The 23010-nt window shown below is 45.0% G+C and overlaps 1 protein-coding gene across 1 annotated transcript in view; it reads right to left on the bottom strand.

Annotated features, from left to right (window-relative positions):
• The window catches only part of MSH2 (mutS homolog 2), a 191566-nt gene that overhangs the window by 83432 nt on the left and 85124 nt on the right, over positions 1-23010 (bottom strand). Inside the window, exon 8 of the mRNA XM_089676428.1 lies at positions 15216-15325. Within this exon, the coding sequence (XP_089532554.1) occupies positions 15216-15325 (110 nt within the window). The remainder of the gene's footprint in view (positions 1-15215; positions 15326-23010) is intronic.

Raw genomic sequence — 23010 nt, 5'->3', positions numbered from 1 at the left:
CGCTTTACAATATAAAAGGAGACAATACAGCGACGACACAGTTCAATACAAGAGGGCTAGGAGGGTCCTGCTCCTTGGAGCTTACAATCTAAGAGAGAGGTGCTGGTGGTACAAAAGGTAGTAACTGTGGGGGAAGAACTGATAGGACAAATAGAAGATTCCATTATTAGCTGAAGGCAGGATAGGCTTCCTTGAAAAGATTTTCAGAGATCACCTAAAAGTGAGCAGAGTAGGCGATAGTCGGCTAGGTTGGGGTACAGAGTTCCAGAGGATGGGGGAGGCTCTGGAGAAGTCCAGATCTTCTGGACTGGCTGTCACAGTGGTCACATGATCGGAAAGCTCCCATCGCAAGTAGAGATCAGGGGCTTTACGTTAGCTGCCGTTAACTGTACCGGGAGGGCTAGCGCTCGGCACAGCTCTGTCTATCTTCAGGTACACATATATGCGGACTCTTGGTGTTAAGACCCACCTGCCGAGAGGCTGCATAAATGCGTACAGCCGGTTGGAAGAGGTGAAATAGTGTTTTCAGCTTGTGGTGCTCAGATACAGTTTAGTTCCACTTTAAAAATCGGGCTTACATATACTTAAAGAAAAACTAAGTGCCAGGGAATGCTGAATCGTATTGACAGTTTACGAATAGATTTTACTTACTTGCAGCAACTATTCATACAACAGGGACATATAAGCTCTATAAATGGGCAAAACAACATCCGGCCATTAGCAGAGCCAATGTTAAAGCTACACTATGGGAAGTTCTTTTTGTGTCCTATATAACGATTGAGTGGAGGTGGAGTGGAAGTCCTGCAATCCATTGATGAGCTACCTGGAATAAAGGATCGGCCATAGAGGAGATTAATAGCCCTTTGGCCCTGTGTGGGGAGGTGAGCAGGCATTGCTGCCATTTGAGGATTTTTGAGCACTAGAAGTGAAGATCACTCTTCTTGTTTTCACAAGTTACTGTCAGGGCAGGAGCTGAGGAACGGACAGGCAGGCCTAATAACAATGTAACGCACTGGCTGACGACAACCACCACCCACAGACCGAAGTGCCTCAGGGCGCGGAGTCTAAGTCCCAGGCTGCCCTTCACGAGGGCCCCTGATGGTGGGGATGGACTTGACGCAGCCAGGAACCAGGTCATGGCCCCCGAGACACCTCAGTTGCAGTAATGGCCGCCGCCAATGGCGTGTAGCTGGTGGAAAAGACAATAGAGTAGTCAGGCAGGCCGGGTCGACGACAACAGGACAAAACGATACAGGACAGCAGACGAGAATCACGGGTCACCAGCCGGGTTCAGCAACAGAGGGTCAGATCAAAGGAGACCACAAAGAATAGTCGAGTCACAAGCCGAGTCAGAACAGCGTTATAGCGACCACAAGACACAAGTGCAAAGAGCACGTGCGGGCAACAGGCTTATATGTAATCAGCCACGCCCCTCTGGGGGATGGACCTCAGAGACCTGAAGGCATAAAAGACTCCCACCATGCTCAGCAGCAATCCAAGATGGATGCCAGCACATGGAGTAACATAACCTCTGGGTAAAGGTAGGACCTTGACAGTTACACCTGCATGGACTTGTTTTTTTATATGCACATTGATGATTTATGTGTGTAAATCACAATTATCAGTTTATCAATTGGATTTATGAATTATTTGGATATATATTTATCACTTATTACATTGTTTATCACTCATTTATACTTTTGTGAATGTATTAGTATATTTTCATACAGCACTATGAGTTATTAATGGCACTATGTTATATATATTATTTATAGCGCTTCACTAAATTATAGACACATTTTTGATCACTTATTGGTATAAGTAGAGTGACAGCAGCTTCATATATAGGGTTCTTATCTATATAAAGCACAGGAGGATACCTCCAATCAATGTTAAAGCTGCACTCCAGTCTAGAGCTGGACATACATGTATAGATTTTCATCTGAGAATGTTTGTTTCAAGAATATTTGTTTGATTTGGAATCATTTGTGGGGTCAACTTGATGCTCGTTTTAGACAGTAGTGACGAGAAAATTTGAAGGGAGAGGAGGGAAAACTCCTCGATCAAACAAATTTTGGTCAGTGTGTGTGGTTACCTTTCAGAAATTGCATTCATTTTAAAATCAAATGTTAAAAGCAAAAGACAATTTTCGAATGAAATTCATCCATTCATCGAATATGCAAAAAATTTTCATAGGACTTTTAAGACGAATATTCTTGTCTGAAAACCTACACGTGTATAGCCAGCTTTACTTTCAGCCTTGGCAGTTGTACAGGCTCCTCTCCCACACACAAATGACGTAGGTCCCTTCACACTGATCAGTTTTTCAGTTAAAAAAAGAAATGAGCGGGAGAAAAATACATGACAAATGCATCCCTTTAAAGCCTTTCAAACTATTCACATCCTTCAGTTGCATTTCAGTGCTTTTAAAAGTCCTGCATGTTAAAACAAACAAACAAACAAAAAAAAAAAAAGACACACCTCCCTATTGAAATGTATAGAAAACACATCACGAAAGTCATATGTCCATTTTCACAGGTGCAGGAAACCAGAAAATGCATTGGAAACACATCAATAAAGCATTTTTACAAAGTTTTTGCAATGCAGCAGTTTGAAAGCAGCCTTACTCTGATTTCACTGCACACTGTGAGCTTCTCACATTGTGAATTAGAAGCTGCTGTAAGTCAGACAGAACCCACCTCATTTCCTGGCTGGAGGACCTCCAGAATCTTCTAACCTTTTCCTCCCCAGCCTGGATCTCCCTGATCCACCCGTGATTCACTGGATTTCAGTCATTTCAATCATGGCAGCTCAGCATCACATGTGGACATTACCTACTGTGGTCCGCAGGCAAAAACATCTCCATAGGAACACCTACTCCTCCTGACTGACAGCCACCCATCTCAGAATTTTGATATATGAATTATTCCACCCAAGAACCAGCCCACTGCTTGCATCAGGACTGAGAGCCGTTAAGAGGAAAACTATGGCACGGTACTGTGATGTGATGAAATTATGTACTGTACCCTGCCGATTCCTCCCACCAGCCAAGAACTGCCGGCAATGCATAGAGCAGGGCTTGACAAATCCCAGTCACCAGGTCACCAGGGAGACGAAAATGGTGTCCTGGTGCCTGGGCTTTTGTCAGCCATCTGCTTTCAGGCACCAGGACGCCGCTCACTGATCCAGAGATCTGGCCCCCTCCCCGGTGTACACCCACCACAGCTCTCTCACGTAAGCCGCTTTGAGCGCTAGTTTAGCAGAGCATGCTGACTGCACCCCAACCGTGCTGCATCCCCAGCTGGACCACATGGAACTGCACAGACCACCCATCAACTTCAGCTTCTTGAAACACAGGCTAAAGGGGGAGGGGACATCGTGGTCTTTTGACCGCCGAAGCCATGTGACCACCTGCTCAATCTGAAATCGGAGTGTAGGAAAGTGTGCCTGTTCTCCCCCCTTCCATCCCTAATTCCTGCACTCTGAATTCTTATATGTTGGATTGTGAACATCCTTCCTACTGAAGTGTCTAGTTCAGATGTCTAAACCCCCTCCCACCTTTCATCTCATGGGCTTCTCTTTCCCACCCCCCTCTCTCTTTTCTCCCTCGCCCTCCCTCTTTCCTCTCTTTTCTCCCTCGCCCTCCCTCTTTCCTCTCTTTTCTCCCTCGCCCTCCCTCTTTCCTCTCTTTTCTCCCTTGCCCTCCTGCCCTCTTTCCTCTCTTTTCTCCCTCTCCCGCCCTCTTTCCTCTTTTCTCCCTCTCCCGCCCTCTTTCCTCTTTTCTCCCTCTCCCGCCCTCTTTCCTCTCTTTTCTCCCTCTCCCGCCCTCTTTCCTCTCTTTTCTCCCTCTCCCGCCCTCTTTCCTCCCTCTCCCGCCCGCTTTCCTCTCTTTTCTCCCTCTCCCGCCCTCTTTCCTCTCCTCTTTTCTCCCTCTCTCGCCCTTTTTCCTCTCCTCTTTTCTCCCTCTCCCCTCTTTTCTCCCTCCCCCCTCTTTTCTCCCTCTCCTGCCCTCTTTCTCTCTTCTCCCTCTCCCACCCTCGTTCCTCTCTCTTTTCTCCCTCTCCCGCCCGCTTTCCTCTCTCTCTCTCTTTTCTCCCTCTCCCGCCCTCTTTCCTCTCTCTTTCTCCCTCTCCCGCCCTCTTTCCTCTCTCTTTCTCGCTCTCCCGCCCTCTTTCCTCTCTCTCTCCCATCCTCTTTCCTCTCTCTCTCTCTTTCTCCCTCTCCTGTCCTCTTTCCTCTCGCTCTCTTTTCTCCCCCTCCCCTCTCTTTTTCACCCTCTCCCGCCCTCTTTCCTCTCTCTTTTCTCCCTCTCCCGCCCTCTTTCCTCTCTCTTTTCTCCCTCTCCCGCCCTCTTTCCTCTCTCTTTTCTCCCTCTCCCGCCCTCTTTCCTCTCTCTTTTCTCCCTCTCCCCTCTCTCTCTTTTTTCCCTCTCCCGCCCTCTTTCCTCTCTCTTTTCTCCCTCTCCCGCCCTCTTTCCTCTCTCTTTTCTCCCTCTCCCGCCCTCTTTCCTCTCTCTCTTTTCTCCCTCTCCCCTCTCTCTCTTTTCTCCCTCTCCCGCCCTCTTTCCTCTCTCTTTTCTCCCTCTCCCACCCTCTTTCCTCTCTCTCTTTTCTCCCTCTCCCCTCTCTCTCTTTTCTCCCTCTCCCGCCCTCATTCCTCTCTCTTTTCTCCCTCTCCCGCCCTCTTTCCTCTCTCTTTTCTCCCTCTCCCACCCTCTTTCCTCTCTCTCTTTTCTCCCTCTCCCCTCTCTCTCTTTTCTCCCTCTCCCGCCCTCATTCCTCTCTCTTTTCTCCCTCTCCCGCCCTCTTTCCTCTCTCTTTTCTCCCTCTCCCGCCCTCTTTCCTCTCTCTTTTCTCCCTCTCCCGCCCTCTTTCCTCTCTTTTCTCCCTCTCCCGCCCTCATTCCTCTCTCTTTTCTCCCTCTCCCTCCCTCGTTCCTCTCTTTTTCTCCCTCTCCCGTCTGCTTTCCCCCCTCTCTCTCTTTTCTCCCTCTCCCGCCCGCTTTCCTCTCTCTTTTCTCCCTCTCCTGTTCTCTTTCCTCTCTCTCTCTTCTCCCTCTCCCCTCTCTTTTCTCCCTCTCCCGCCCTCTTTCCTCTCTCTTTTCTCCCTCTCCCGTCCTCTTTCCTCTCTCTGTTCTCCCTCTTCCCTCTCTCTCTTTTCTCCCTCTCCCGCCCTCTTTCCTCTCCCTCTCCTTTCTCCTCTTTTCTCCCTCTCCCACCCTCTTCCCCCCTCCCTTTTCTCCCTCTCCCTCTCTTTCCTCTCTCTTTCTCCCTCCCGCCCTCTTTCCCCTCTCTCTCTTTTCTCCCTCTCCGGCCCTCTTTCCTCTCTTTTCTCCCTCTCTTTTTTCCCTCTCCCTCTCTTTTCTCCATCTCCCACCCACTTTCCTCTCTCTCTCCCCCTCCCCAGCCCTCTTTCCTCTCTTTCTCCCTCTCCCGCCCGCTTTCCTCTCTCTCTCCCACTCGCTTTTCTCTCTCTCTATTTCTCCCTCTCCCACCCTCTTTCCTCTCTCTCTCTCTCTTTTCATCCTCTCCCGCCCTCTTTTCGCCCACTTTCTTTTCACCCTCTTTCCTCTCTCTCTTTCCTCCCTCTCCCGCCCTCTTTCCTCTCCCGCTCTCGTGCAGTTCCGGCAACCGGGCAGCTGATTTACAAAAAAGGTCTTACTTTTTTTTAGTTGGCTGCTAGATTCAAAGCAAATTTGGCAAGGCTTGGCATAGAAAAGCACAAAGACTAAAATAAGTTATGTTGAAGGAGATTGGGGGGTTCTGGGTCGGGGGAGAGGAACCTAAGGCAGCAAATCAGAAGCAGATTAAACTTCAATAGGACTGCGAGTGTTGTAATCTGAACTCTTCTTCATAGAAACAAAATATGAAAAACTGAACTTACACAAAATTGCCATCCCGAAAGTGAATCTCTTTAACCTCGCTTCCACCCCTAAGCTGCAGATCATGCATATTTGCCAAATAATATATGTCTAAAAATGACCCATCTTGATAGCTCAGTGCACAAAAATCTCATTAAAAGGGATGTCGTCTGCTTGAGTTACTGCACACACACACACTAGTAACGCCAAGTAATCAGCCTGATGCTGCAGAACAAGCCCAGCTATGGCTCATGGTCCCCATAATCCGAAGATAAAAGCAGGGAACGGCAATGTGGGGAAGAAATATGGTCTATTCTTCAAGTCAATGAACATTTAACAACCAAGACTTCCGTAACCGATTTTAGAAAGGAGCTTGTTAACACAGGTGAAACATAAAGGTTTACGGCCAATCACCGATATCTGTCGTTGATGGAATGATTAAAGGGGAGCTGCAGCCAAAAACTGTGAATTAGATCTTAACACCTACCATTAGCTAACTTAAATCAGATAATCCCCCACTACACATAAAAAGGATTTAAAAAAAAAAAAAAAAAAATATACTCCAACCCTTCACACCTATGCCAGTTGCGGTTGATGCTTTTTTCTCCGTGCAGTTTGCATTTTTTCATGCGGTTTTTTTTTTATGCGGTTTTCATTTTTGGGATATGCTAATGTTGCTAGGGGGTGGTGTCTGTTGCCATGTAGGAACAGCACCAAAAACACATGTACATGTGTTTTGCATGCAATTGTAATGTGTTCCATCTGAAGTCTATGGAACCAAAAACTTTTGGTCCCTTGAAAAAGGAGGGATGGCTACTCTTAAGAGCTTTAATTCCTAAACCCTTCCTCCAATTTGGATGTACATACCCTCAAATTAAACCTGAGAGTGTGCACTTTCAGCCCACATCCATTACATAATTATTGAATATGTTTTGATAAATACCTTGGAAAAAAAACAAATTGTGCCTGTGTCGAAATATATATGGACCAAACTGTATATGCGGTGCAACTGGAATGCAAATTGAAAGAGTCCTGTTTGTTTTCTGAGCAGTGTAGTCCAGCTCAGGTGTGAATTAAATCCCATTGAATTCTATGTGAATGCATCTGAATCGCACATGTCATCATTTATGAACATGATAAAATCTTAACCTGATCTAAATCCGACATAAAATACTGTTGGCTTGCGACTGCACTTGATATGCCAACTAAATACTCACATGTTTGGGCCTGCTGGACCCACTTTGTAACTACCCCTGAATTCGGATCTCTCATGGGTCGGGATACCTGATTGAACTCAGCCCTACCTCTGGTTATGCCCTTTGTTCTTTCATAATCTGCATGGTTATGACCTCCTTTCTGGTAATTTATATTTCCCTGCTTAGCTTTGGTGAGTGTTTAAGTTTTCGACACTCTCATTTATGACTTCCAATAGCAATGTTGACACAAACTTCGCAGCCCAGACCTTTTGCTTCCCTTGCTTCCTTTTTTTTGCCTCTTATACCCCCTCCTCCCTCTCCCCCTACTCTTCCCCCCCCTTCTCTTTTTTTTTTCTCTTCCTCTCCTCTCTCTCTACTCTGACTCCCATCTTTTTCCTTTTCCTTCCTGCTATTCTTTTTTTCTTCTTTCCTTGACAAGTTCTTAGTCATCGATCAGGCTTAGTCTTCATTTCATTCAGGATTACTTGGCATATGGTTAGCTTACATCCTCTAGGATAGTCAATGGTACTCACGACATCTACTCTTATACTGTAATGCTCTCTTAGCCTCATGATAGCGTCCAGCTTTTGGTTTAGGCTCCGAAGGTTCATTTCCTCCCTGCATAGGCCAGTACGCCAATAATCAGTTGGTGGAAGTATGCTGTTATTATCTTCTATATTGTATATTTGTGAAACTTGAGTACTACAGGCCTATCTCTGTCGTAACCTGACATGTTTATGTTGTCCACAGTGTTGCACTCTACCATGTTGTTTCTTCCTGTATTTTGGTTTAAGCTGTGTCTATGACCTGATTGATGCTGTGTGTGCATTTCTTTATATTTTCCTGTAACATGTTGTCACTTCAAAATAAACTTTTATGGAAAAAAAAAAATACTGTTGGCTCTGAGGAAGAGGAGGTGTCCTCGAAACGCGTTAGCCAGTTGGTCATCCAGGGTTCCATCGTATAGACTCAGATGTTGTTTGGATCATACATCTTGTTCAGTTTGACATGCATGTCTATTGTAAGTATGATACTTACTTTGTTTCTCCAATAAATACTTTAAACGATAATGCACTAGGTCGGTGCGCCCTTTTTCTGTTTCTCCATTTGCATCTAAAATACTGAACAACTGCACTGTCAATTAGCTGTGAAAATGGAGCTTCAATTCGCACCGCACATGTGTGAATCCACACTGGAAGTGTGTTACATGCAATGTAGAACCCAAGCCTTGAGATCTTTAAAGTATATGTAATCCTTCACCTTGTAAAACAACTCATTCAGTTTACAATAGAAATAAAAGGCAAAATATCTGTGTATAAATCAAAAGGAAAAAACCCCATAAGGCTTCATGCACACTAGCGTTTTTTTAAGCTCCTAAAATCTGTTAGCATTTTTTTCTGCTCCTAGAAGCTAAATAGTTATCCTATGTGTCCAGGAACACTGCTTTAGGCCAGTAGACTTTTTCAAGCTTTAGCGTTTAGGAGCAGAAAAAATTGTTTGTGTAGAGTTTTGGGAGTGTTTTTCTGGCAGAAAAAAAAATGCTGAATGCTCCTAAACACTACTAAAACGCTCCTAACTGCTTTTTTTTCTACATGTACTGTAAAAATGTTAATAAAACACTAATGAGCCTAAATGCTTCTAAATGATATTACCAGCATTTTTCTTCCAGCATATTTGAGCTTAAAAAAATGCTAGTGTGCAAGGAGCCTTAACATCTATTTTTCCTTCTTTATAAGTGATCACATACCCTCTGGTCTCAGCTGCATCAAAAGAGAAGCGGAAGAGAAACCGCACTGCGCTGGTCTTCCCAGTGAATGGCTGTGCAGGGTGGTGCCTGTCAGAACAAGTATGATCAATGGAGGAGGGCAGGAAGAGTTCCTAGTACAGCCAAAAAACTGACCATGCTGTGACTGGGTGTCCATATACTTTAACCACAGCTGGACAGCTGCATTCTAAGAGTGAGCATGCTCCTGTGTGGCCTAAAGGGCATGCTCTGTGATCGCTGTGCCATTTGGACACGCGATCACAAAACGAGGGTACTGAGCCATTGTTATGGCCCTGTACCGTGTGATCGCAGTGACAAGTAACACAAAAGGAACACTGAGCAGTTAGGAGAAGAAATTAGAGTTTCCTACAGTGATCAGCAGCAGCATTTTCTACAATGCACCAGAGCCAGACACAGTGACCCGATCGCTAGCTAAACCGGTCACCTTGTCACCAGACCACTGCAACAAACCACAGAGTCCCTGATTGCAAGCCAAATTAGTCACAGTCACCAGACCAGTACAGCCAGCCAGTGTTCCTGATTGCTAGCCACACCAGTCACCAGACCAGTACAGCCAGCCAGTGTTCCTGATTGCTAGCCACACCAGTCACCAGACCGGTACAGCCAGCCAGTGTTCCTAATTGCTAACCACACCAGTCACCAGACCAGTACAGCCAGCCAGTGTTCCTAATTGCTAGCCACACCAGTCACCAGACCAGTACAGCCAGCCAGTGTTCCTAATTGCTAGCCACACCAGTCACCAGACCAGTACAGTCATCAAGAGTGTTCCTGATCGCTAGCCAGACCAGTCACCAGACCAGTACAGCCATCAACAGTGTTCCTGATTGCTAGCCACACCAGTAACCAGACCAGTACAGCCATCCACAGTGTTCCTGATTGCTAGCCACATCAGACCCAGCAATCAACAGAGCCAGTGTAAGCAAAACTGTTCCTGAGTCCTTTATATCTCACAATGCAGATATACAAATGTGTGGTACAGAAGTACCTAGACACACAGCTTTCAGAGTTCAGTTCCTCCAAAATAATTGGTTTCATGTTGTGCAGGCACCTGGATCCTAGAGAAACCTTTACTACAGGGATGCCTGTCCTCATCCTCTGTCTTCAGGCGCTGCAACAGCTTCAGGTAGAACAGCAGTACAGATTACCCCATCCTTTCTCCTCCTCTATTAGGAAAAGTTCTTTCACTACACGGCCCATTACATGATCTGTGAATGGGAGAGAGTCTGATAGGTCACAGGATTCTCTCCCCCATTCACTGATCACGTTACAGTCCGTATAATCAATGAAAGAACTTTTCACAGTGGAGGAGGGGAGGAATGGGGAGTTTCTCCATCTGTAATGCTGTTCTGCTGGAAATCCCAAAGCTGTTAACCACTGCAGTGCTAGAAATTCAGGGACATGAAGAGGATGGGCATCCCTGCAGTGATTATATCCCCAGGATTTGTCTGCACAATGTGAGACATCCATCATTACAAGGAGGTTAAGCCTCTCTCCTTCATTGCCAAATTTCCTTTTGTCATGTCTGCCTGGCTTGTGGTTCACGCTGGTCACAGTCACATTTGGTTCCGGTCGGGCAACAGTTCCCAGGACTCTTGACTATCCACAGCGTTCTGGACCCCTTCCACCACCTACGGCAGCCATCACCCCACCGGACGGACCCCTGCAGGACACGGATGACGGCTTTACAGCAAATTACACTAATGGGCTCATTTATCACCTCAATTTTGTGAGCTTTTATATTTGTGGCTTATTAAAATAGTTTTTTTAAACTGCACTTAGAAAGCACCTCTCCTTATTTCTTTCCTATGGACTTTATTGGGACTTATGGACTCTCTGTATGTTTGTTTTAACATTCACAGGAGATAAGCCATTAGTGCGCTTTACAATATCGATGTACACAGGACAAGGTCTTTCAGCACACTGACTTATGAGGGACGGTGCTCCCTGTGACTTTGCATGCAGCCTTGTGCTGTCATCTGTTGGCATGTTACAAAACTAGTTGACACCACCTTGTAAGTGTCTTGCTGCAAGTAGCCTTACGCAAGAAGCTAGATGATACTGGCTTCAATTTGTCTGAAGACCAACCTCAAGAATCAAGCAGCCCATGTTCTTTAGTGTCATACTTTATCAGACAACCTAAGCACAAGTAGAGCAAGGGGGGGCCCAGTGGATGCAGGATGCCACCGTCTCAATGAAGTATAAAACAGGGAATACACAAAGCAATACGGCCCTATTCTGAACATCATGATGAACAGCACGGCTGCCCTTGACGAGACAGCAGACCGAGGACAGCCTGAACTAATTGAAATGCTGAGGACAGAAGAAATATACTTCCCAATGACCCAGATGATGCTAGTTTAAAATTTATATAGAGGTAATACATACTGTATGTTCTTCTGTGACAGAAACACGATCAGTCATACAATGATGTATTGATAAACGCTCTCCCTGCAGAGAGGATAATCTGCTCCTGTAATGGGATTCACACTCAGTTCTTCCACAACGCCCGAGTATAAAAGTACGGTACTTTCCCTGTGTGCACTATAGAAGTTCAGGGGTTTCAGGGGAAAGGTACCGGTAATTCTACAGCATACAGAGATTTCACATAATTGTGCTCTTCCAAACAGTTGGGGAAGGGCTTTTCTGTTTCAACATGAATGTCTGCGCACAAAGCCAGCTCTATAAAATGCAAATGTCCTAGGAAACGTCAGTCCTTATCTCTAAAGAATTATGTGATGTTGAAAACCATATCTAATATTGCTGTAGCACATTGCTTCAATCTTGCTTTCCCTAAAGCAGACAATTAGCTAAAAAGGAAAAAAAAAAATCTTCCTACTTGAAATTTTTTCTTCTTTTTTAGCTAGACACAACGGGGGAGATTTACTAAAACTGGAGCACTCAGAATCTGGTGCAGCTGTGCATGGCAGCCAATCAGCTTCTTCAATTAAGGCAATGAAAAACCGCCAGGAAAAAAAAAATCTAAAAAAACTTCTCCCTGCAAGTTAAGAGCATAATGTGTTCATACTGTATGCATCGCAAACTAGCACATTATGAAAGACTTACCTGAAAAACGACGCCCTCCAGCGTCCTTCTGGGTTCATGCGCAGTGGCCATTTGACTGGCCGAGCTGCAGTAATGTCACTCCCAAGCATGCACACAGGAACTATAGCCGCGGCACGCCTCTCTCAATGGACAGCATCAGCGTCACCGGCACTGCTGCAGTAAATATCTCTTAAACGTTTAGGAGATTGTCAGCAACCGAGTGGCCTCTAGCAGCCCACTGGCCGGAATCCCTCAGGGCGTGGAGTTTAAGCCTCAGTCTGCTGGTTCACCAGAGCCCCTGATGGTGGGGATGGACTTGAAGCAGCCTCAGACCAGGTCGCGACTCCCGAGGAACACCAGCTGTGGTAGAGGCGGAAGCCAATGGCGTAGAGCAGGTGAAAGCCAGACGTGAAGAGGTATGCATGGTCAGACGGGCTGGGTCAGTAACAGCGGAGCAGACGGTGCAGAGCGGCAGGCAGAAGAATAACAGGTCACAAGCCGGGTTCAGTAACAGGAGGTCAGGCAATCAGGAACAGGTAGAGAATAGGCAGGACTTAGCCAGGGGTCAGAGCAGGAGAAGGCAGCAGTATCAGGAACAGGCTTGGGTCGGCAACAAGGTATCAGGAACACAGGAGTAATCAGGAACACAGGAACAGGACAAGACCAGAAGGCGATTTGGAGATGCACAGGGCAGGTTTAAATAGGCCGCCCTGTGCTCTCATTGGTGCGGCCGCGATCGCTAGTGCGCATGCGCGGCCGCGATCGCCTAGGATTCAGTGCTCACTGGATCGGACAAGTCGGTGCTCTGCGCATGCGCGCACCGCCGAGGCCCCTGGATCCCTGACAGAGATATTTACAGTATCCACAAGTGAGCCTTATTAAGCCCCGGTTCGCATATCTGCGTTCCTGCGGTCCGCATTTTGCGCGGACACGAGAGCCCATTCATTTGAATGGACTCCATTGCCCGGGGACACGCAGCGAAGAAGTCCCTGCACTTCTGAAAATGCAGCCCGCATAGGAACTTCAGTTCCCAGTACGGTTGAGATTTCCAGTGCGGGCGGCGTGCCATTAGAATTAATGGCACCCACCCACGGGTCCACATTCCTCTGTGCAGGTGGTGCACAGATTTTTTTTGCACATCCACAGTGGCACCACCCACACATATGTGAACCTAGCCTAAAGGCTTACCTGTAAGTAAAACATAAAAATTAGGGTTTACTTCCATTTTAAGCTTTAACAATAAGGCCTGGAAGCTGATTGGTTTCAATGCAGAGATGCACTAGATCTGGGGTCAGCAACCAGTAGATTGTGATCTACCAGTAGATCTTGGTCTGGGCTTGCTGACCTGCCATCCCAGAGCATCAAACGGAGTGCAATGCAGAGGAACTACTTAGAAAGTTGGAGCTGTAGTAGGGAGCAAGAGCCGCATAAGTTGATGTCTTCTCTGTAGTGCCGGCTCCTACGCCCTGTCATGGATGGGGGGTGTAGCACCTGCCAAGCATGATCCATTCAAGTGAACGAGGCCGCTCTGCAAGTGCCCTGCAACCTTGTACAGTACAGCAAACAAGGGGTTAAACAGGCAGTAGTGTGTTTTCTCACCACCTGCTTTAACCCCTTGGACCCCGCAGAAGCATGCAGTTACGTGGCACTTGCAGAGTGGACCCATTTACTTGAATGGGTCTTGGTTGACAGGCGGCAGCACCCACTAAAAGCAACGGGGGGTGTAATTCCTGTGTGGCATGTGTACACCTTTACCTGGTACCTCAGTATCTAAAGGGGGTAGGGGTTGGGGGTAGTAAAACTGACTCAACTGCAGGGTTTTACCACATCCCTCCCCCCCATTTTAAATGTGAATTAGTGCAAAGAGTGCCACTTCCGGATGCAACTAAGGGCTCAGTCACAAGTGCAGAAGGCAGTGCTATTTCTCTGCAATGCGATCCGAGTGTGTTTGACGATATGTGTTTGGATATGTTTTGGCGTTTTGTTGCCTCCTCACCACCTGATTTAAACCCATGATTGCCGTACAATGTACGTGATTGTGACACGGTAGTACGGCAATTAGAGATTTAAATCAGGTGTGAGGAGGCGACACTGTGCCCGATGATCTTTGACTCAGGTAGATCGCCACCTATTTAAGGTTGCCTACCCCTGCACTCGATTTTGCACCATGCAGTTTTGTTAAATTTCCACCATATTGTCTCTTCTGCAATAAAGGACTTTTACTTTCCTGTATGTAAGATTCTTTAGAATATACACTGAGCTGCACATGAGCAATTCCGTGTACATTCTCAGCATGCCAGGATGAGTTAACTTGCACATAGGTTATATCATTCTGGGCTGGTCAATCAAGGTGGCTAAAGATGCCGAACACAGACGACGACGTGGCAAGCTAGCCTGCAAATGGCACATGCACAGATGTGCCACTGGTTTATGACTGCTCCCAAATGCCTGGAAGAGACCGGTGCATCTGTGTACATGCCGTTTGCTAGTCGTGTTCTGAGTTCGGCATTCATGGCCCCCTTGATTTCCATGCATGAGTACAAATGCCACCAGCGTCTGGCAGATGGGCACTGACTGTTGTGCTCTCCATTTGTGAGAATGCACGGACATCTGCCGTCCATGTACACACTTGCAGCTTAGTAGCACACTGCCCCCTGCGGGTGCTGTGACGTAGCAATCTGAGGTGGCCACAGGGCCAGGTCTAGGCTGGAAACCTGGAAGTACAGCACAAGAAAGCAGAATAGGTAAAAAAAAAAAAAAAAAAGTAATAATATAAAATGATCAGCATTTGTGGAGGGAGGTTTCAAAGTAAGACATTGTTTATGTGAGTAAAGTTCTGCTTTAATTTTTTTTTTTGTAATAACAAACCTGGTATGCTTACCTGCTCTGTGCAATGGTTGTGCACAGAGCCACCCTGATCCTCCTCTTCTAGGTTTCTCCCACCTGCACACCTGGCCCCCCCCCCCCTTCTGAATGTGCTCACAGAAAGCCACTTGCTATGGAAGCACTTCCGAGCAGACTGTGTGTCCACTAACACGTGGAGCTCGGCTCGGCCCTGCTCTGTCCTCACTGGCTGTGATTGACAGCGAGCAGCAGGAGTCAATGGCTCCTGCTGCTGTCTCTGTACAATGAGTAGAGAGAGAGAGCCATTTGCTATGGGAGCACTCATGCAGGCTCGATCCCAAGCCGTGCTCTGTGTGCTCATTGACTAATCTCTGCTTTGCTACGTTCATAATGCCAACAGTAACTCCTTACAGATATTCAGCACCTTTGCATCCATAAATAGAAGGTGCTCCAGAGCTCGACAGAAATATTTAGTACAGACAACATACCTGATCCATGTCCATAGTGGTTTCAATCATTTCCTGAAATTTGGAGAAGTCACTAGTAAGATCATTGAGCGGAGTAACAAACACGGCCAGCAGGAGCATCTGGTGAGACCCTGGAATAGAAAAAAATGCACATTTGTATGTCATTGAATTGAAAGTAGTCAAAGTCAAGACTGAAAATTAACCTGTATAATACATAAAAGAGGAACCGATAAGGGGAGATAAAAGCAGAAACCTTGAACAGCCGGCCACCTACTGCCATTCACTTTCTATTGGTAATCTTATTTTAACCACTTCCCGTCCGGCCCATGTGATCACTGAATGTCCAATCAGTGATCACATAAATAGTAGTAAGCGAGATGTTACTTATGACATCATTGCTTACTACTAGTGAAATCTGTGAATGATCATAGAGGTCACATGGTGATATTGTACTGCTAGGGTGACAGTATGTTGAAAAAAAAAACAAAAAATATAAAAAAACTAAAATGTCAAAACATTTTTTGAAAAATTATAATTTTTGGTTATAAACTAATTTGGGCTATTTTTTTTTTTTTTACTAAAAGGATAGATGAATACATTTTGGCTAAGATTTACCAAGAAAGATTATTTATTTGCAAAATTGTATAAGAAAAACACTTTTTTTTTCAAAATGTTTGGACTTTTTCATTTATACAGCAAAAAAATAAAAATCCCAATGGTGAATAAATACCACCAAAATAAATTTTATCTGTCTCAAAAAATGCAAAAAAATTCATATGGGTACAGTGTTGCATGACCGCGCAATTGTCATTCAAAGTGTGATAGCACTGAAAGCTGAAAATTGGCCTGGACAGGAAGGGGGTGAAAGTGTCCGGACAGGAAGTGGTTAAAGGTTTTTTTCTTCTTTCTTTTCTTCCTTTTCTTTTAATAAAGAAAAAAAAACACAAAGATAGCCAAGGCACCAGTATAGAACATAAACACATGAATAGCTGCATATCATATCATTATAGGATGATATGACTCTCTCAAAATGAACAAAAACCTGTTCGTATTATATGGCAGTACAGTGAAATTCCTTTAGGTCAGCAACCTGTAGATCGTGGACTGGTAGATTGCAGTCGGGGTTTGCTGACCCGCCATCCCAGAGCATCAAGCAGAGTGCAATGCAGAGGGACTACTTGTAAATTTGGAGCTGTAGTAGGGAGCAAGAGCCGCATAAGCTGATGTCTCCTCTGTATTTTCACTGCATAAAACAAGAGTGAAAATATTTCTGATATTGGAAGTCAACAGAGACAGATACTCAGGATCAGAGCCACTACTAGAAATCACGGGGTCAAATACAAGCTGCGAGACAGACCTCTCCAATTCCTTCTACGGACCTGCAGGCAGCCAGCAGAGAAGAATAAGTCCCCTTTCACATGACCGTTCCTGCCTCTCTGGTTCTCAGGAGGACCTGATCAGACCCTCTGTTCACTTCTATGAAGCAGTGGATGTAAACACACTTGTGTCTGTTTACATCCACCTACCTCCCAATCCAATCTGATCCACAAAAAAAAAGGAAAAAAATGGAAGGAGATCCATTCCCATCTGGGTAAATCAAATCAGAGGGCAGTCAGGTGTAAGCGGACAACCGGTCCATTTCCATCTCACCACTCCATAGAGTAGAATGGGCTGTGCATAGGCAGAGGACATAGACATGTCATCCAACTGCTCCACGTGGGGATCAGTGGACAGATTCCCACTGAACAAGCGGATTCTGCCTCGTCGAAAGAGGCCCAAGGCAGAAAGCAGTAGGAGGTGCTTAAAGTGTTACTAAACCCACAACAATAAAATCAGTCTGTATATGCAGCAAAGCATGCTTGTTATACTCACTGTGGAACCTAAGAGCTTAATCCTCTGCATTGAGTAAAATCACTATTTGATCCCAACTTCTCTGATCTTCCCCTTTTTCCAGTGTACCCCTCTTATCTCCTGATAAGACATATCGTGTGGAGACACTGTGCACATGCTCAGTTTGGTGTGTATTGCTAAAGGTTTTGTTTTTTTTCTTGGGAGAGTGCATGTGATCAGCACAGAGCCAATGAGCACTGTCCAGATCGAGGTCATGGGTCCTGCATCTTCCTAGAGCAAAATTAAAACTCCTCCTCTACAAGCTTTAACCAGTGCTCTTCTGGACACTAATAGAAGTCTCAGGATTGCTCTAATTGCTAATGAGAGAAAGTATTTAGTAGTTTATATTTACTAAAATAACTTCATTTCCATGTTGTGTACTGTGGGAGACCAGATAGTGAATGCTGTAGCAATCGTGCACACAGAGATGGACATCATCCATTTTGCTCCAAACCCTCCATCTTGTATCTCTCTCTTCTTCTCCAAATCCCCCCTCCCTCTCTGTTGAGTGACAAGTGGTCTGTTTGATGCAGAGATCACAGGCAGCAAACACCTTGGGAGGGCGTCATGGCTATAAACCCGAATTAGCCTGGCCCCCTTATGTCTGCGAGACTCTTGCTGGAAAAGGATCATAAAGCCATAAACCAAGTCTTTCACTGAGCTCAAAGACATTCCAGGTAGTCGTAAAGCAGACATCACATTCAACATCCATTTTCCCCTATGATTTCATATCTTGGAATATAAAAGACTTACATAAAAAAACAGGCATAAATTCAGATCGGTCACTTTAATACAAGTCGCCTGACATATTACACCCCCTAGCTGACATCTACAGGAGAGCAGAAAATTGTATCTCCTAAACCGGGTGTCGGCAACCCGCGGCTCCAGAGCCGCATGCGGCTCTTTTTCACCTTTGCTGCGGCTCCGGAGCACACTGCCCACCAGGTGACAGGCAATAGGGTTGCCGTAGCTCAGTGGTCGGCAAGCCGCGGCTCGCGAGCCACATGCGGCCTCTTTACACATTTTAATGCGGCTCTTCTGTGTGCCGGGCGCCCGCTCCCCTCCCTCCTCTCGGGCGGCCGCCTCAAAAGTCAGGACTCTGTAGCTAGCCCAGCAATGGGCAAACTACAGCCCGGCGGACCTTTTAATCCGGCCGGCGGGGCGTGGCAAACATTGGCTGTCAGGATGTAGGCGGGGCAGCGTGACGAACTCCTCTCCTCTCACAGTCCGCCCTGAAGACCGGAACGGCGCGGGAACACGGCGAGAGGAACGCGCGGAGCAAGTGAATTGACACAATATGGGGAATGAATTACTATATGGGGGATGAATTACTATTTGGGGGATGTATTTTCAGTTTTAAAAATGTGGCTCTCAAAATAAATTTCAATCGTGGTTTTGGCGAGATTTGGCTCAGTTGAAAAAAAAGGTTGCCCACCACTGCATTAAGGTAAGAAACAATATATGCAGTGTCGGATTTGTTTTAAATGTTGTAATGGTTTTGCGGCTCCCAGTCTTTTTTTCCCTTCGGAAACGGGTCCAAGTGGCTCTTTATGTCTTAAAGGTTGCAGACCCCTGTCCTAAACCGTCACAGCAGGTATGTCATATTTCATATCTAGACGTTCAGCAGATGCTTCTGCATATTAAACTACTAGTGGCAAGGCTGCTAAATGCACCGAGGGTAAGTTATGGGACATGATATAAGCTAGGAGAGATTTTGGTCCTAGCTGGGGTCTCCACCTACACCTCCCTCCCCAAATGAGGCGATTGATTCTTTGCTTAAAGGAGACACCCTGCTGAGTTCCTAGAAAAGCTGTTACGCTGAGAGCAGAAAGCTAAGCTGAGTTGAAGTTGAAGATTCTCCCTTGTAACATTGGAACCAACTTTGGGAGACAGCCCTTTTGCGCTGACACTTGAAAGCTGCTTAACCGTTTCAATACCGTGCAATTTTACACCTTCCTGCCCAGGCCATTTTTCAGGTTTCAGCGCTCTCACACTTTGAATGACAATTGCGCGGTCATACAACATTGTACCCAAACTAAAATTTGATCATTTTCTTCACACAACTAGAGCTTTCTTTTGGTGGTATTTAATCACCGCTGGGGTTTTTATTTTTTGCTAAATTAACAAAAAAATACCAAAAATTTTGAAAAAAAAACACATTTTTCTTTGTTTCTGTTATAAAAGTTTACAAATAAATAATTGTTCTTCATAAATTTAGGCCGAGATGTATTCTGCTACATGTCTTTGGTGAAAATAACCCAAATTAGGATGTATTTTTTAGTTTGTAGGAAAGTTATAGAGTTCACAAACTATGGTATAGATCTGAATATTGATCAATCCTGAACTACTGACAGCCAATCTAATTTCTTGAGGTCCAAGAATGTCAGAACAGTACAGATATCCCCCAAATGACCCCATTTTGCAGAGTAGACAGTCCGACGTACTTCATAAGAGGCATGGCGAGTGTTTTGAAGTTGTATTTTTTTGTCATAATTTTTTTGAAAATGAAAAAATTAAAAAAATTATTTTCACTATTTTTTTTTTTTACATACTGTCACCAGTGCAGTACAGGGTCATCATATAACTGGCATGGCGGTGTTACCATAGTAACATTGTACTACTTTGGGGAAGTGATCTGTATTTATTTATTTATTTTTTACACACAATTTGCTTATAGCAAAGAATTACTTTGCTATAAGCAAGCATTTACCTGAATGAAATCGATTCATTCAGGTTTTTTTTTTTTTTTTTTTGTGCTTCGCTGTGATTTGGTCACAGCTAATCACATGACATGTGCATGTGATTAGCTGTGACCATTCACAGCTAGGCACTAGTATACAATGGATGGCATCATGAATGAAGCCATCCATTGTATACAACTGTCATGTGACCTGCTGTGATTGGTCACGGCAGGTCACATGGTACCGGCAACGGGAGCCGGTACTCGGATCTGTCATCGGCCGTGTCCAAGGTGCACGGCGGGTGACAAATCGCACTGCTGCGCCGCTCTGCATTAGCGCAAACGGCGCATGTGCGGGAGCACGCCAAATGGCGTGCACCCGGAATGCAGATACACAACTGAAGCCGCCAAACAGCCATTGGCCGGGCGGCTAATGGTTAAACCAGGACTTTTGGCAAGTACTTTATCTCATATATATATATATATATATATATATATATATATATATATATAGGCTACATCTTTTTCTGTAAATATTTTTATTGCACCCTTTTGACTTTCTAGTAATAAATCTTACTTTCTGAAAGTGTTGAACTGTTTCTAAAGTTCTTTAATGCAAACTAAGAACCCCTGTCTCTGAAGAGCGCTACTGTGTGTGTTTAAATCTATATATACCCAGCCTGCGGTGACAGCGGTATACAGACAATTTTTCAAACATCATAGTGTATTGCTAATATTGCTGAGTTTCCGCTTTCTCTGTACAAAAAGGAGGTGGTGGCAATGTGAAGAGTTAATTGCATAATTAACCTGACCCAGTAACAATCGCTCCCAGGCTGCCGGTATGCAGATTGTGGTCCATTAGCTGGAAAATCGTGCAGGGTGCAGCTGGGCGTGGCATTGTTACGTATGTGACAGCGCGGTTTTAGATTAGCTAGTCCTTCGGTCATGAGTTTGGTGAGAAGGGCTGAGGTCTGATGCCGCGATCGTCACAAATGCAGGGTCCGGGAGACCAGATATAGTGAATGCAGGGTCCTGGGTTTAGTAACACTTAAGTATAGGTACAGAGTGCAGGGGACAAAAAGTATGTAACAAAAAGTGCAGGGGCAGGAGTAGGTAATGCAGAGTGCAGGGGAAAGGTGTGTGTAATGTGTATAGCTGCAGTCTGATATAAGTTACTGCACCTTGCACATTACCAAGCAGAATAAGGCAGTTCAGCCAATTAGAATGTCTTTGACCATAAAGTGCTAAGGATTGCTGCACATTATTATTCTTGCCCCAAAAATTGCCCCAGCAGTGCCTCATGCACCCCACTTATTCATAGCAGTAGTGCCCTTCTGTAAATTCAATTTTCGAATTGGTCCCTAGCATGGAGAGGACAGACCTGGGTCCTCTGACCAGCATATGTCACTGCACCATGTCTGGTGTTGCACCTTGCTGGAGGAGATTAAACTAGAGCAATCTACTTAGTGATGTGTCTTTCATAGCCTGTCGGGCCCTCTGATGACCCAACGGGGCCCACTCTCAGTACAGGACTGCCTGTATCCATGTAGTGGCAGCCCCACTCAGGATAAAAACTGGTAATTGACAAATATTTGGAAATGTAAATGTTTCTGCCATAAATCCCATCAAATAGAAAAATGTATAACTGGGCAATCCATTACAGAGCATATAAAAGGTACCTTTAATAATATAGCATTTATTTCACTAATGAAATACGATTCCTCTTCTGGAGACAAGTGGATTTATAATAGACACTCTTTAAATACTTGAGCTGTACAAGTCCATCACTTAACAAGATTATAATGCCTAGTACACATGATGAGAAAATCGCACGAAAAAAAATGCTTTCGGAGAGATCGTCTGATAATCTATTAATTAGTACATAGCTTGAGCCCGGGTTCTCACTGATGCAGTGCGGAATTTGCAGCGTTTTCTGTGCGAATTCCACACCGCATCAGAATCGCACCCCATTCATGCAAACCGCTGCGGGTGTGTATGTTAAGCTAACAACACCCCAAAATCGGTCCGCAAAATGCGGTGCGATATGCAGAATCATATCGCATAGGTGTGAATACCCATGCCATCCGTTTCTAGAGCCGACCAAAAAAAAGGGTCCTGCACCTTTTTGGTGCGGGTGCAGTGCGATTAGAGCCATACAAAATGTATGGCTCCGATTGCACCGCACACAAATCGCATGTGATTTGCACAGGAATGCGGTGCGGTTCCTGTGCGAACACATGCAATGTACCGCACCGCATATATGTGAACCCGGGCTTAAAGAGCCGATCACGACAGTTCATGTGAAAATATCCGAAAGTACAGGCACACAAATTTTTCAGACAACAGAATGAATAATGTTAGTGTAATTAACACAGTATTTGTGTGTATATATGAAAAAAAAAATCAAGTGACCAAGACCGCGCATGCTCGGAAAGGAAAGAATACATTACAATACAATAAATAATTTCCAAAGTCGCATTCTGTCTTACAAGAATTTTCTTAACTTTAATAACCTGTTTTCGATATGAGACTAGCATGCAAAAAAAATTAAAAAAGGAACAATCATTTGTCCGATATTCTCATAGGGTGTACGAGTCTTAGAGCTTCATCCTTGCGGTCATCATTTCTCAAGGAGGGGAAATCATAGCTCCATTTTTCATTGGAAGGTATACAGTATTGGCGGTTTATAAAATAAATAAAAAGCGAGCGCTATCCGGAAATCTGAAAGCGGCTAGAACACCAAAAGGTAACCAAGAGAAAACCTTCAAATAAAGTACATAGACATTTATATATAGAGACCATATATAAGGTGCAGCGCTATAATAACATATAAAACACAAAAGTGCCAGTATCAAATCACACTGCGGTGAAGCTAGGTGAGATGAATGATAGTCTCAAAATTAATCAGAAGTGGGGATCCAAACGATCCTGGTAGGTGCGTGGGATAAGATTCTGTGCAGCGCACGGTGAATCGGAGGTAAGGATTACGCACTCACCAGAAGTGCGTCAAAAAAACGCATGTAGGTTTTATCCTGTAATATCAGAAATCGATCATCCGTTGCCAAGATAGGGATAGAATCCTACACCTTCCAGATCGCCCCTTGGGTATGTGCTTCAAGTTTCATAAGCGCATCTCAGGCATATCACCATCCGGGGTCCCCTTTTAAGGCAGATTCTGCAAGTGGGGACTCTCATAGAAGAGAGCCCAATAAGGGACACCACATAGTGTAATACCGTATGAGCTAG

The sequence above is a fragment of the Staurois parvus genome, unplaced genomic scaffold (genome assembly GCF_062004578.1).
Source record: "Staurois parvus isolate SC_StPar_1 unplaced genomic scaffold, SC_StPar_1.0 ptg000169l, whole genome shotgun sequence".
Lineage (NCBI taxonomy): Eukaryota > Metazoa > Chordata > Amphibia > Anura > Ranidae > Staurois > Staurois parvus.
Note: the sequence above shows the minus strand (reverse complement) of the source record. Positions and strands in the feature narration are given on the sequence as shown.